This window comes from Gopherus evgoodei, chromosome 3 (genome assembly GCF_007399415.2).
Source record: "Gopherus evgoodei ecotype Sinaloan lineage chromosome 3, rGopEvg1_v1.p, whole genome shotgun sequence".
Lineage (NCBI taxonomy): Eukaryota > Metazoa > Chordata > Testudines > Testudinidae > Gopherus > Gopherus evgoodei.
The window spans coordinates 179,849,860-179,865,214 of NC_044324.1; the positions used below are offsets into that span (position 1 = coordinate 179,849,860).

The 15,355-nt window shown below is 45.1% G+C and overlaps 1 protein-coding gene across 3 annotated transcripts; it reads right to left on the reverse strand.

Annotated features, from left to right (window-relative positions):
• Positions 1–1,913: 1,913 nt before the first annotated feature.
• On the reverse strand, positions 1,914–15,349 carry LOC115649042 (putative deoxyribonuclease TATDN3). Of its 3 annotated transcripts, none has more exons than XM_030557549.1 (10): positions 15,218–15,348; positions 12,774–12,806; positions 10,218–10,291; positions 8,365–8,449; positions 7,642–7,704; positions 5,509–5,618; positions 5,056–5,111; positions 3,827–3,939; positions 2,684–2,761; positions 1,914–2,304 (listed from the first exon to the last, which is right to left on the reverse strand). In XM_030557549.1, the coding sequence occupies exons 1-10, from the start codon at positions 15,275–15,277 to the stop codon at positions 2,161–2,163; spliced, it is 816 nt and encodes a 271-aa protein (XP_030413409.1). In that variant the 5' UTR covers positions 15,278–15,348; the 3' UTR covers positions 1,914–2,160. The 3 variants fall into 3 exon arrangements, with proteins under 3 accessions (XP_030413409.1, XP_030413408.1, XP_030413410.1); XM_030557548.1 differs by having other exon boundaries at positions 2,684–2,764; XM_030557550.1 differs by lacking the exon at positions 2,684–2,761 and having other exon boundaries at positions 15,218–15,349.
• Between the last annotated feature and the right edge of the window lie 6 nt (positions 15,350–15,355).

A 15,355-nucleotide genomic window follows, 5' to 3' on the forward strand; every position in this document is an offset into this window, starting at 1 on the left:
AGTTTCAATGGCAATGGTCTGTAGGTACCCTCAACTTAAATGTAGCCAACTTAAAAAATAAATAAACCGTATTTATACCAGTTGCAGTTACAATCCCTGCCCTCAAGGCCTTGTGTCAATCTGCGGTTTTGCAGTCACCTACATCAACAAAGAGGATAATCTATGTTTTTCCACTCAGCAAGAGGGGAAAGACCCATGCAAATAGCAGAAAAAACTGACTACCGCCTTGATTCTGCAATCAGAGCCTGAAGAACAGACCCCTGCACCTGCATGTAGCTCCACTGAAGCCAATGATTCTCCATGCAGCACAGGCCAAGAGGGCACCTGTGTGAACTGTTTTATGGGATCAGGGTCTGACTAGATGAGGGAAATTGATTTCCATAAAATGTCAAACTAACACACACACTGGACAAAATAGAGAAAAAGTCTATCTCTAATCTTTTCCAATTATCATATTGGTGTTACTTGTAATAACGGGAGATAAAATATTTGCACACAGAGGCATGACTTTTAAGTTGAGGGTTTACTCTTAATCATTTAAGCAGGTCTAAGTCCATGGTTTGAACAGAAGCAAAAAATGGAAACTGACAGATCCGCAATGGGTAGCGTACATCCATTTCAAAGTTCCCTAGATGTATCTTGAGCTATACACTACTCTTGATCTATGCCCAGAAAATCCTGATAGTGATACAGTGGAAGCTGTGCATGCAGGTGGCTTTATGTCATTAATTATCCTTAATCAGGGTTCCCACTTAGACCCAAATGTTTACCTATTTGCAGTTCTTCCTTCTATTTCGTGTCTTTTAAAACCATAATACACATTGCAATATATATATGAATGATTCAAATTCAGGTGTTTTCTGAAGACAGAAAAAGACAGACATTTTCTTAACCTGATAAGCTAATTAGGTGCAACTTACCTTAACACTGCCACTATCTGAGGAACAAGTAAAGCTAACCTCCCCCAATGGTGATGCAGAAAGTAATCATAGGGATGAAAATGTGAGGGAAAACAAGCACTTAAGGTGGACAGCAGTTACCTTCCACATGACCTGGAAATAAGCTGCTTACGTTTTATCTTACTTAGGACTCAATCCATCTCTCACTGAACAACAAACAGCAAAACTTCTACAGAGTTCAAAGGCAACAGGCTGTCTCTACTCCATTGGCACCATGTCTACAATTTACAATCTGATATCCAACGCTGGTTCACAAAAAGCCAAGGATGTCAAATAGGAGTTCGGAACCGTGTTTTGTAAGAGATCTTGCATAATAATAATAATTTTTAAAAAGGCAGTTAAAAAAACTGTATATATTAAGGGAGACAAGATTTGACTTGTCTTCAGGGTGCATTAGTCCACATTAGACGGGTGTAAATTCTAATGCACACACGCGCATTCAACACATTAACTGGCCCATCTGGACCCTGCTGGCATATGCTAAAAAAGTCCCCTACTGTGTGTTAATGTCCATTTCAAACAGACGCACCCTGTAGACAAGTCTTAGGTTTTAAAACAGTACAAACATTTGATACACGGGCCCAGACCACAACCCTGGGATGCAGATTTGAACTTGCCAGAGTTTGGAGCATTCGGATACAGGGTTTTGGTTCAGGTCAGGTCCAGCTCTGGTGTAGAAGTTTATAGTGGCTATAGACTGGGATAGGAGAACAGATTCTCACTCGCTGTCCTGTTTTAACACAGTAACTCCACAGAGACTCCACAATATGCCCCCTTTCTCGGCCGGGCCTGAGGAGTAATGATTAGGGTACTATGAAGATAATTTCTCTGACTATTGGGACGACATCCTGGGCCTGTTGAAGTTTATGGGAATTTGGCCATTGACTTCAATAGGGCCATGATTTTACATAGTGTTTAGTTAAGTCAGGCAGCTATAATATTAAATCACCTATATGAGACTCTTCTTCCATATTTATTTAGGCGACTATTATGAATCTATATCTGGACCAGATATCAGGAGGATGAATGGGTAACAAGATATAAGACAGATCCCATCATACTCATAACTTTCATTTAAAAAGCATGTATATTTGCTGAATTATTTGATAGTAAAATCCTGCAGTTAGGACAAGACAGATTTTTTTATTGCACGTTAGCTGTTGGGACATAATGTAATTGCAAATTTTAAACATTTCTGGGTCTATTTCCAGAGAAATTTCTGAAGTTTGGGAAACAGTTTCAGTGCATTCTGCGTCGTCACTTCTATAACGTCTTCCACTGGGATTCCTTTCATTTTGGCAATATACTCAGCAGCAATGAAAATATTCTTTGGTTCATTTCTCACCTGCAATGTACAAAAACAGAATAAATTAAAGAATCTGAAATTACATTAGTGTCAGATTCAATTTATCTTCAGAACCAGTTGTTGCAAACGGTTTCAAATATACCACTGATAGGGCCTTAAATGTAATTTCTGTTATATTTGCTCATCCTCCACCAGCCTCCTCTCAATCTATTCCTGCAATTGACAAGAGTCTTCTCCTGTGTAGTCCCTGCCTTTGGGAACCGGCTCCTTGTATCAGTCTGCCTTATCAACCTGCTATCTCTTTTCCAATTTCATCAGACAATGTCTTTCCTTCCTTGTCTCTGCCTATTCAATTTTTGCCCTCTGTTACTGTCCTCAGTAAGCTACATTTTTAGAAATGGAGAAACTAACAATTTACCTGTTTTTCAGGACCTAGTGCAGGAGAGTCGGTTTCTAAGCACATACATTCTAAGGGCAACTGTTTCACAAGCTTCTGCTTCTTAAAGGAAACAAGAAAGCTATTAAATGGCTCATTCACTCAAATGAGGAAAAAAAGCAGAGAGAAAGAGAGAGGTATGTTTCATGTTAAAGGCATGGCAGTAATACACGTGAGGATCTTGTAAATATATATTTTGCTAATTGCACAATTTAGGAAGTCGTAAAAATGGTCAAGAATACATGAACTACTTTTTAATAAAGTCTCCATAAAATACACAATGCCACCCCTAGTAAAACCCATTATTATCTATTAAATTAAGATATATTATTGCACATTAAAAAACAAACAAACAAAAAAACCTACATTAGGGTTGCAATGTAAAGCACCCAAAAACTCAGATATACCAGAATCAAAGTTGTCTGTGCAACCCTACTTCATCCTCTTTGTGCGTATGTCTTATGATACAATATTTAATTACATGCTCACATACTATTTTTTCTCCTCCAATCTTGTACCACCTCCCATCCCCAGGGTTCTTGTCCCAATCTATTCCAGCATCCCAGTCTGGCTCTTGTCCCTTCTGCATTCAGATCAGGCAGCTGCTTCCTCCTCCAACTGCCTGGGCCCAGCAGGGAGTTACCAGAGTACAGGACAGGCAAGCTCCCTGCTCTCATTTCAGGTGCCTAAACCCAGCACAGCCCACGGCAATGCAGGAAAAGTCCTGCTTGGCCTGTGGCTGTTGTGTGCCCAATGCGGATGGGATCGTTGAAGAATACAGCTGCTAAAATTTAAAGTCTCTGCTGAGCATGTGCAAACTGCAGTTTTTCGTGGACGTATAACTTGGGCAAATTAGAGTGGATTTTCACAGGAACAGCATAAGGCTCATTCCTGCCACCAAAGTCTCCCTCTGCCAAATTCTGAGTCCCTACTCCAAAGCGAGGAAGCACTAGAGCTTTCCAAAGAAAAGGTCACCAGAAGTTTATATATTATAGGGTTTTTTTAAAAAACAAAACAAAAAAAAAAAATCAGCCAACAGAAAGTAATATTTTCTTTGTGATAAACTGAGGGTTACAGGCTGCAATCCCCAAATACTGAGATAGAACTAGTCCCTTTGAACTTTACCTGTTCACTTCTTATAATGGAAGGAGGAATGGAGAAGAAATATCCAGCCTTCACTCCTTCCATCGCCACAGATGGCCTCCCATCAAACGCATGGAGCAATACCCTTTCAGCACCTACAGACAGCCAAACCAATTAAGAAGTAACTATATTGGTGGCAGAACTATGATGTCACCTCCTAGTACTAGAACGCTTGGTCTTGCTGTATTCTAGGATTACAGTGCTCTGGAGAGGAGCAGAGTCAGAACTGCTCCTGTGATGCCAGCACAGTTGCGATGCCAGCGCAGTTGGTGCTTACGGTGTCAGACAGATAGGTTATAGAATAGATCAGGTAGAGGGGCGGGACGTGGAGAAGAAGAGCTGTTATGAGAGGAGCCATGTTGGGAGATATGATTGGGATTGCAAGCAGAGACAGTCTGGGGAGGGAAGGAGATAGATAGCACCATGGGAACAATTCTAATCTCCTTCTCTTGAAAGCATTACAGTCTGAGGAAAGCACAGTTGGACCAAGGAGTTTCTGTCAGGAGCTGACATCATCATTCTAACATAATAGAGACAGAGAGAAATTATATTCACTTTCCTTCCTTTCTTATTTTTACAGGTTTCCCCCCATTAAGTAAGGCAAATCGGGCAATAATGAAGAGAGGAAAAAGAAGACCTATTAAATCACTGAGTCCATTCCCCTACCAGTGCAGGATACCATCCCCCAGGAGTGTGAGTATTTGATATTAAACTGATATAACACTTGATCTTAGTTCAAAAGATAAGAGACACCAGAGCCTTAATTTTTTTTATCAAACTATTTTAATAACGCCATGATTCCACTTCATGAGCTCCAAGACTTAAGCTATACAAGTATCGTATCAGTTGCCTGTAACACTCTTTGAAATATTTAAAATGTCCGCCTTTTAAAAATAAAAAAAAGTATAATTTCAAATGCCAACCTGGAGAGTGTGATATTCTGAACAGATGCTGAGCATGGATCTGTATCTGTCAGAAGGTGTATTTGAACTGACTAACTGCTAGTGGCTAAGGCAATCTGAACAGTTCCTCAAACAAACAGTAAATCCCATAAATTAAAATTACAATACTTTGAGAAGGACCTCCATATCTGTACCCATCCAGCTTTGTGTATGCAAACGGACATGCATGATAAGGAGAAATGGTAAAACCAAAGAAAGGCTGCTGAAAAAGAATGAATTTTTAATAGCAAGAAGTGACCCAAAAAGTACCTTGTTCTTTTAGGAGGCTAATGGTTGGTCTTCCAGCTGAACGAGAATGGACGTTTCTAGTGAAGAAAAGAAAAACTAGTATTAGGAAATTAAGCAGAGTATTTTTTTTAATAAGTAACTGATTTGATAGCAATTTTTATAGCACCATTCACCAAGAAAGATTCCCTAAGAACTTTACAAACATGTATAAAGAAATCACTTCAGCCATCATGAAAATACAGTAGCAACAGTCTAGGACAAGAAGAGAAGAAGACTACAGTATGCAATTGAAACTACAGGGGTTATCCCAAGTAGGCACAATGTAACTACCATGTTGTAATTTGGCCAAGACAATGAAGTCAATATCCTTACTTTTCTAAGTGCTCTGGGCTCTTTAATAACTACAGATATGGAGGAATTTGATTTTAGATCTCTTCTGAGAAACAATAACCTGTCAGTATAAACAAGACCTACAAAGGCAAATCCAGTCTTTTTGCTAATTGAATCTGTTTGGTCAAGACTTGTCTTTGCTCTTGCTTCTGTTCATCAGTGCTGGCAAATCTGGGAGTGAAATCTAGTCCAACCTACAGCACAAGAGGAGACATAAGAAAGTTTCATCAACCTGATTCCTTTACATACTAGTCTGCAGTTCAGTAAAGAAATATTTTTTCAGTCCTGCCAGTCAATTTTAAATGTATACATTTCGGAAGGATTGCCATTAAAATGGGATTTATAGGAAATGGTCTGTTACCAGCTTAGATTCAACATTCAATTTATTTTCAACTCCGAAAGTGTTTGAGAGACCCAATAACTTTATCCAACATTTTAACCTATATATGACTTTTGCGCAGTTATAATCATTGTTTAACAATGATTTCCAAACTAAAGCCCCATACCCAGAGTCCTCTGAATTCCAAGGGAAGTTCAGATTCAGATCTGAATCTGTAGCTCAAGCCCATTTCTAATGAAGTCGGCCAGCTGTATAGTTTTGGAATTAAATATTTTCAGTTGATTTTTAAGTTTGTGAAAGGTTCATAGCTGTACCAACCGAAGTCCTTGACTTATCTACAGAACAGGTGCAGTATACCAAATTTACCTATAATGACATGTCAGTGTGACTCAACCCTGCACAGTCAGAGGGTAAACCAGAGGGCATCCAGGTGTAAGAGGATACTTCATACTTATTTCTCTCTGCTAAGACTTCAGGCAAAATTGTCATTTGTTGTAGTGTTTTGAGATATGACCACGTGTCCTGCAGGAAGTGGGCTCAGACACCAATCACCAGTCAATCAAGCCACTGTACAGCTATTCTCCTTCATGTCCTGTAATAAACTGCCATGTAGCATTAGCTGTGCTCTAATAATGCTCGGCTGCATTCCACCCTGAATTTCAGTGGCGATTCAAGTGAACACTATGAATTCCCTACCTATTACATTGTGTTTTAAGAGTCAATAAATTGACATTTTAGTTTTATGTCAATATATTCATACATACATGATTTCTGAAGCGCTGTGGAATCCACTGAGAGGAAGTAATAACAGCTTTACTAATATTAATTAAGCAAGCCTCAAACCACAACAGCATATAAAACCATACCATAGTTTAGGACAGGAAGTAAAGGAGAATCCCAGCCAAACAAAACTGCAGCGGGATCTTTAATGAACCAAAGTCATCAGGACTTGGTTTTATATCTCATCCTAAAAACAGCCCCTTCAGCAGCAGTGTCCCTGCACCACACCTCAGTTCAGTACTGAGTCAAAGGTAAGAGATCAGCAACTGAATCACGGACACTGCTTTCCATAGCCTCTAAATGGTCAGTGGAGATCTCCCATCCAAGTACTGACCCAGCTTGACCAAACTTTGCTCTCAAGATCACCGCACAAGTTGGCATGGCTGCAGGATAAAGGTAGTATGTATATCTAAGATACTTCATACCAAGTCCATACTATTTACTAAACATAAAATAAAAAGTAGCTAATAGCTTTTAAAACCTCCTCCTTTTCATTCAGCCTGTACTGTCAAGTTCCACTGGCACTTTCCCATTGGGTTGAAATCAAAATATTGAGTTATTCTTAGCAGGAAAGGGCAGCTGCAAGGAGTAGGATGGGTCAGGAAACTCTAAAAATGAAAAGTACAATTGAAAAAAATTGAGAGAAAAAGTGGGGAAACTGGAAAGATTGGGGGCAGGGGAGAAGGAAGATAAAAAATGCTATTACTGTATTTTTCTTCTATTTTTTTTTCAGGCTATTCCCCTACTGCTGTGTGAATGGTAATTCCCATTGCCAATTTATTTATTTGAAGGGCATTAATAGCAGATTCATAAGTAGACAAAAAAAATTCTTGTTCAGATGAAAAATTAGTATTGCAAAGTAAGTAGCAGCTGGGGGGCAACAGGGGGAGGGAGATGACCGGGGAGATGCATCAGGGAAGTATATGAAGGAAAATATTTTCAGTGCTGGAATGACAGGTCAGGTTCTCCAGCTGCTCAGATTATTAGGATTACTTTTTGTTTATACAGAGCTGATGATGTGCTAAGTGCTTGTAACTCAGAGGACCTATGCTGGCAAAAAAAAGAAGATTTAAACAAAACACAGAACTTTGACTTACCTCTCCGATTGCCAACAATCTATCTTTATAGAGTTCTATAAGTGGCAATGCAGCATCCAGGTCCTGCAAGAAGAGAGAAAAAAGAAATTAAAGAAACAACCCTCTATCCTTGCAAAGCAAGAGCAGGATGAATTCAGTTCCACAGTTCCACTGTGATGCAGAACCACTTAATCTGTCATCTGTGTACCTTGAAACCTGCTCCTACAGTAGGTTGGGAAGAAAGAGGACAGGCAGGTTTTAAGATCCTGCAAGGCCATTCTGCCTTAAAGTTTATTTTTCAGATGAGTGGAACATGTAATTACCTCTTCAAGACAAGATCTATTAATATCCTGAACAAGCCAGCTGTTAGTCTGAGTGCAAACAGTCACCAAATATGGTCAGAGCATGGACACAGATGTATACATCTCTCTTTAGTCTTCCACTCCCCATGGAAGTGGAGGGACAGCTAAATGTGCACGTTCATTATGTTGACTGTAAGCAGATCATCCACTCCACTGTAGCCCTCTGTAAAACAGAGAGCCAAATTACTTCAGTAGCATTTTGCTTGAGTATTAACAGAATCAAAGATGAGTAAGGACCTCAGGATTTGATCCACAGTGTTTTCTGTATTATGGCAACATGTACAATATTGGCTGGATTTATTTTAAATGTTAAATGAGTCAATTCTGAATGCCTGCTGCTTGGCCCTATCTGGACATGTGGCAATTAAGAGTTTATTTATACCTTTAAAGTAACACTGCATTGTTCCTCTGGTGGAATACCTTGAACTGGATGAACTCCCAAACATGGCAAGACAAACCCTGGGTATCTAGAAATGAGAAATACATTAGCAGTGGGAAACATCACAAAGCATGCAACATCATGACTATTGTAAAGAGCTAGAGAAAAAAAGTATTAACTAATCAATTAAGGCTACAGTACATTCCTTGTCATCCCAATAACCAGCAATCCACTTGAGCAGCAGCACACCTTATGCCTAGTGCCAGAGAATGAAAGTAAGAGTACCTGGGTTCTATTCTTGCCTCTGATTGGACTTGCTCTCTGACACTGAGGCCATGGCTACACTGGCGCTTTACAGCGCCGCAACTTTCGCGCTAAGGGGTGTGAAAAAAACACCCCCGAGCGCTGCAAAGCCTCAGTGTAAACAGTGTTGCAGCACTGGGAGAGCGGCTCCCAGCGCTACAAGCTACACCCGTAGAGGATGTGGAGTACGTGCAGTGCTGGGAGAGCTCTCTCCCAGCGCTGGTGCTGTGACCACACTCACACTTCAAAGCGCTGCCGCGGCAGCGCTTTGAGGTTTCAAGTGTAGCCATACCTTGAGCAAGTCACAGCCAGGCTTTCAACAGTTCACTCTGATTTTTGGATGTCCAACCTGACACATGTAGTGCCTGATTTTCTAAGGTGTTGATGACTCACAATTTACATATATTTGGGTGCTGACCACGTCTGAAAATCAGACCATGAGTACTGGATACGAAGAAATTGAAGCAACTGAAATCAATAGTGTCTCTGAAAATTGTAGCCTCAACATCTGTGTGCCAACTTCCCTCCCTCTGTAAGATGTGGGGAAATACCTCCTTCACAAGGGTGTTGTGAAGTTTACTACAGAAGTGAAAAGCATATTATTCTCTCATAAAAATACTGCTACCTTTCAATTACAAGTTTAATCTTGTGACTAGTTTTGGAGATGCACTTTTTATGCATGTAGAAATCCAAGTAAACAAGATAATACAAAATAAAGACACTAAAAGCAAACCTAATAAATACCAGCAGGATTCCAGCTTAAGATGCTTTTTTGTGCTTGAGTTTTTTGGGTTTTGTCACAGCTCTAATACCAGTAGAGAGGAAAGAGCGCAGAAAGATTTTAGATATTGCAGAGAGCTCCCTACTCAAACACGCTACATTTGATTATGCACAGAAGAGTCATATAGAAAAAATGCTTAGTACAATACTATTGACTCAGAGGCAGTGTGGCTAATGGTTAGTTCAGAAGACAGGAGTCAGGATTTCTAGATTCTATTCACATTCTGCCCTGACTCACCATGTACCTTGGGCTACTCACTTAACTTCTCTGTTCCTCAATGTACCTGTAAAGTTGCATATCCTAGCTCTCTAACAAGAACCTTAATTCATGCTTGCAAAACCCTTAGGAATTTTTGGATGAAAGGCACTGGAAAAGTGAAAAAATATTATTATTATTGATTCACCAAGGTCTCATTTATTAATTATTATTTATTTGTATTGCAGTAGCACCTAGGAGCTCCAGTCACATACCACAATCCCACTGTGCAACGCACAGTTCAAACACAGAACCAGAAGACAGTCCCCGCCCCAAAGGAACTTACAGTCTAAGTCAGGCCTTGTTGAATCCCTTGAACAGCCCTTAATCCTCCTCTGTCCTTTGGGTACTGCCCATGCAACCTGTGTTTTCTTTTTATCCTTTTCCACAGAACATGCTTTCCTTGATGTTTTGAATCGCACGGCACTAATCTTATCAAACTGCTCTGCGGTCATTTAAAAATAACTATTGTTTTAATCACATGCAAAGAAGACAACATCGTTGGAATAAACAATACCTTTCCGAAAGCTGGATAATTTTTTCAAATTCTCCTGAGTGTTCAGCAACTGCCACAAGGGCCAAAACTTTAGCCTGAAACAACAGGAAATAAAATTCCTGTAGCATAGAGGAACAAATGGAAACCCTAGGTTAACTTCTGCATTTAATTGATAAAAATTAGGTGGGGACATTTCATGTACAATGAACCCTTCTCTGGAAAGCCTAGTGCTGGGGTGGGATTTGGGAGGGAAGGTTTAAATTCCATGTGTGTCTAGCAACCAGCCCTGTGCCACCTCCTGGTACAAGTCTTGAAAAAAATAATCAGAATAGTTTTCAGAAATGTCAATGAATTCAGAATTTTTTTTAAGACAACAGGGCATTTTTAAAGGATAGGGTAGGTTAGGTATTTAAGAGTCCAAAACAAATCAATGAGCCTTATGCTTTTTGGCACATCTAGTGTAGGTTAAACAGGAGGGACGTGACATCTCCAAGTTTTGGTAATGGGCTATGGAACATTTCAACTCTACACCACTGTCTCAAATACAACTAGATGGAAGCAAAATCATGCCCGTAAAGTCGATGAAAAGACTCCAGTTTATGTCAATAAGAGCTAGGTCAACAGTAAGTGAAAGTTTATTCTATCTGATGGCTTTCATTGTGGTCTACGGAATAGCCAAATGGACAAGTAAACCAACACATTTATTACTTATTTACAGCCTTGTGGCAATCTCAGCACCAAGGACTGAATAGCCATGGAAACTGAAGTACCATATTGCTCCAAGAATTGGCAGCTCTGAAGTCAGGATGAGAAATGCTAGCATCATACTACAGGGAAGTTTGCATGGTTGCTGCTCCTACTGTAACTCTTCTGTGATAAAGGATTTCAGTTTACTACACTAGCACGAAAGCAACCTGTACCAACATTTATATTAATGATATTAGAAAACCATTATTAAATGAAACACAATATTGACTAATAAGAGAATGAAATAAGAAAAAATAGGTGAATTAGAAACCCTGCCCTTCTAATAAGGATTTTTTCATAGGATCCATGAAGAAACAGAAATGACAGCTGATTTTCCTGTCCATATAATGGTAGCAAAAGTAGCTTAACCATAAATAGTTCCTTTAAGAACCATATGCTACATGCAGATTTATGGCTTCAGAAAAATATAATGTATTCAACCAGATTTGTCTTTCTCAAAATATAACCCCTGTCTGCAAAAGACTCTGTCTGCAAAAGACTAGACCTTGATCCTGCAAGCTGCTTCAGATGGAGAAACCACTGCACCTGCCCAGAGTCGGTTAACTTCACTGGGGCTGGGTACAAACTGAGTGGTCCTTTAAGGCAAGCTGGGCTCAGCCTTGCCTCTAACCAAACAACTATCCTCAAGATGAGTGTGATGGAGACTTAATTATGACTAAGCTGAGCTGCAAGGAAGGAGGGGAACCAGAGAGAGGACTACTTAGATCTGGGAACTCAGTCTGGAGAGGAGGAAAAGGGATTTCCTCTCTGGGGAAGTCAAGCTGGAAAAGATCTACAGGAAGTAGGTCAGGCTCTTGTGGGGGTGAGCAGAGGCCCTTGGATAGGGCCTGTAAAGAGCAGGGAGATTCCTGAGATGTCCTGGCGCTGCCAGAATATCTAACAATGCAAGGCAGTGTGAGGAAGCCTGCTGAGATGTAATATAGGAGAAACTCTGTAGGGCCCAGGAATAGTGGCAAAAAGGCAGAGAACTTCAGTGTAACCTAAGAGGTGCAAAGTATTATTAGTGAAAATATTTATATGGACTGAATTGGACCTCCTGTTACCCCAAAAGGGTGGGGCCAAGGAAGTGATCACCAGGAGGTGCTAGAGATGAAGACCCCAGTCTCCCATCATCCAGACATGAGGGGGAAACCTTGAAGTGAATACATGCAATTATAGGGCTCCATTCAGGCATGAGTTGGCCCACAAAGAATAGTAGAGAAGTCAGTGGGGCTCTATGGGGGTACAGTGGCCCAGCTGTGCAGTTTGCAGGATCAGTCCCCAAGTCACTAAAGTTCCTGGACAAAGCACAGCCAGGGGAGGTTTTTACTTTATTCCTAACAGTCCCTAAGCCAGGCTGTTGTCTAGCTTGTCCTTGTCAGACAACACAGTCACTGTCACAGATGACTTGAGAGCTGTGATGTAAGCACACATCTGTAAGTCAGAATCTCCCAAATTCTAATCTCAGTTCTAACACGGACTCTTATTGTGAAGATTACTTCATGTTTGTACAGAGTTTGAAAGTGCTGAATATTCAGGCTTCATTAGGCTTCATATAAATTCCACATTTAACTAAATCTTGTGTTGCAATCCTGTATTTTAAAGTATAAAACTTTGTGCCCAGCTAACAGGAAATGTGCAACATTAGCAGAATTGAACTTTTTTCAGTATAAGACCCAGTTCCTGCAAACACACAAGCTCATGCATAACTTTAGAAATGGGGGTAGCCTTATTGACCTCAATGAGGCCATTCATATGCCTAAACTTAAGCATGTGTGTAAGTGTTGACAGGAGCAAGACCAATGTTTAGTAAATAGTATAGTTACCCACCTTCTTTGCTTCTTTCAATACAGCCTCAATATCCTGAAAGAGATTATAATATTTTACTGGAAACCTGAATCAGAGAGGGGAACAAGACTTTTAAAATGACAAGTGTCTACTCTTTTAAGGGATCTGCAAATAGAGTGAGAGCTGAAGGGCTACAGTGGAAAAGTCACACAGTGATGCCACAGGGCTGGAAAACACCCATCTGTCAGTGCAAAACTTCCACTTGAGGGAAAAGCAGTCCCTGACCAGCCCCTCAACCCCAAAGCAAGGGTCCCTGGTGTAAAGCACTGGGGGTGGGGAGCAAGGTGGAAGGGGTGACCAAGGGGCAGGACAAGGGGGCTGATGGGGCGGGGTCCCAAAAGGGCACAAAGGGAAGGTGACCAAGAGGCAGGAGAGAGGGTCGCTATGGGATGGGGGGTGCTGGTAGAATGGGGACGGGGGTGATCAAGGGGCGGGGGGGGTGACGTAGGGGCACGGGTGACCAGGGTACAGGGTCCGGTGGGGCACAGAGCGGGTGACGTAGGGGTGCAGGGTGCTGGTGGAGTGAGGAGGGGGTGACCAAGGTGCATGGTCCAGTGGGGCACAGAGCGGGTGACGTAGGGGCGCAGGGTGCTGGTGGAGTGGGGAGGGGGTGACCAAGGGGCAGGGTCCAGTGGGGCACGGAGTGGGTGACGTTGGGGCGCGGGGTGCTGGTGGAGTGGGGAGGGGGTGACCAAGGGGCAGGGTCCAGTGGGGCACAGAGCGGGTGACGTAGGGGCACAGGGTGCTGGTGGAGTGGCTGACCCAGGGCCGGTGCTTCCATTTAGGCGGCCTAGGCAATCGCCTAGGGCGCCAGAATTATTGGTGGGCTGCGTTTTGCCGGAGGGGGCGGCAGGCAGCTCTGGTGGACCTACCGCAGTCATGCCTGCGGGCGGGCGGACGGTCGGCTGGTCGCGCGGCTCCGGTGGACCTCCTGCAGGCACGACTGCGGCAGCTCCACCAGAGCCACAGAGCAGCTGACCGTCTGACCGTCCGCAGCCACAACTGCGGCAGCTCCACCGGAGCCACGGGACCAGCGCGTGGGGCAGCGAAATTGCCGTGCGCCTAGGGCGCTTAAACCCCTAGCGCCGGTCCTGGGGTGAACAAGGCGCAGGGTTCAGTGGGGCACGGTGCGGGTGACGTAGGGGCACAGGGTGCTGGTGGAGTGGGGAGGGGGTGACCAAGGGGCAGGGTCCGGTGGGGCACGGAGCGGGTGACGCAGGGGCGCGGGGTGCTGGTGGAGTGGGGAGGGGGTGACCAAGGTACAGGGTCAGGTGGGGCACGGAGCAGGTGACGTAGGGGCACAGGATGCTGGTGGAGTGGGGAGGGGGTGACCAAGGTACAGGGTCCGGTGGGGCACGGAGCAGGTGACGTAGGGGCGCGGGGTGCTGGTGCAGTGGGGAGGGGGTGACCAAGGTACAGGGTCCGGTGGGGCACGGAGCGGGTGACATAGGGGCGCGGGGTGCTGGTGGAGTGGGGAAGGGGTGACCAAGGGGCAGGGTCCGGTGCGGCAGGGGCGCGGGGTGCTGGTGGAGTGGGAAGGGGGTGACCAAGGGGCAGGGTCCGGTGGGGCAGGGAGCGGGTGACGCAGGGGCGCGGGGTGCTGGTGGAGTGGGAAGGGGGTGACCAAGGGGCAGGGAGCGGGTGACGCAGGGGCGCGGGGTGCTGGTGGGGTGGGGAGGGGGTGACCAAGGGGCAGGGTGCGGTGGGGCAGGGAGCGGGTGACGCAGGGGCGCGGGGTGCTGGTGGAGGGGGGGGGGTGACCAAGGGGCAGGGAGCGGGTGACGCAGGGGCGCGGGGTGCTGGTGGAGTGGAGGGGGGTGGCCAAGGGGCAGGGTCCGGTGGGGCAGGGAGCGGGTGACGCAGGGGCGCGGGGTTCTGGTGGAGGGGGGGGGTGACCAAGGGGCAGGGAGCGGGTGACGCAGGGGCGCGGGGTGCTGGTGGAGTGGAGGGGGGTGGCCAAGGGGCAGGGTCCGGTGGGGCAGGGAGCGGGTGACGCAGGGGCGCGGGGTTCTGGTGGAGGGGGGGGGTGACCAAGGGGCAGGGAGCGGGTGACGCAGGGGCGCGGGGTGCTGGTGGAGGGGGGGGGTGGCCAAGGGGCAGGGTCCGGTGGGGCAGGGAGCGGGTGCAGTGGGGAGGGGGTGACCAAGGGGCAGGGTCCGGCGGGGCAGGCAGCGGGTGACGTAGGGGCGCGGGGAGTGGGTGGGGTGACCAAGGGGCAGGGTGCGGTGGGGCAGGCAGCGGGTGGAGTGGGGAGGGGGTGACCAAGGGGCAGGGCGCGATGGGGCAGGGAGCGGGTGACATAGGGGCGCGGGGTGCTGGTGGAGTGGGGAAGGGGTGACCAAGGGGCAGGGTCCGGCGGGGCAGGCAGCGGGTGACGCAGGGGCGGGAGGGGGTCCCGATGAGGCGGGGGTGAGCAAAGGCCGCACCCGCTCAAAGTCCGGCGCCGCGAGGTGGCAGTGACAATCCACCGGCCCCGCGGCCTCCATCCCGAGCGCCCCAGGCCAGCCCGGCCGAGTGGTGCCGGGTTTCCGCCCGGACACGTGACCTGAGGCGCCGGTTCACGC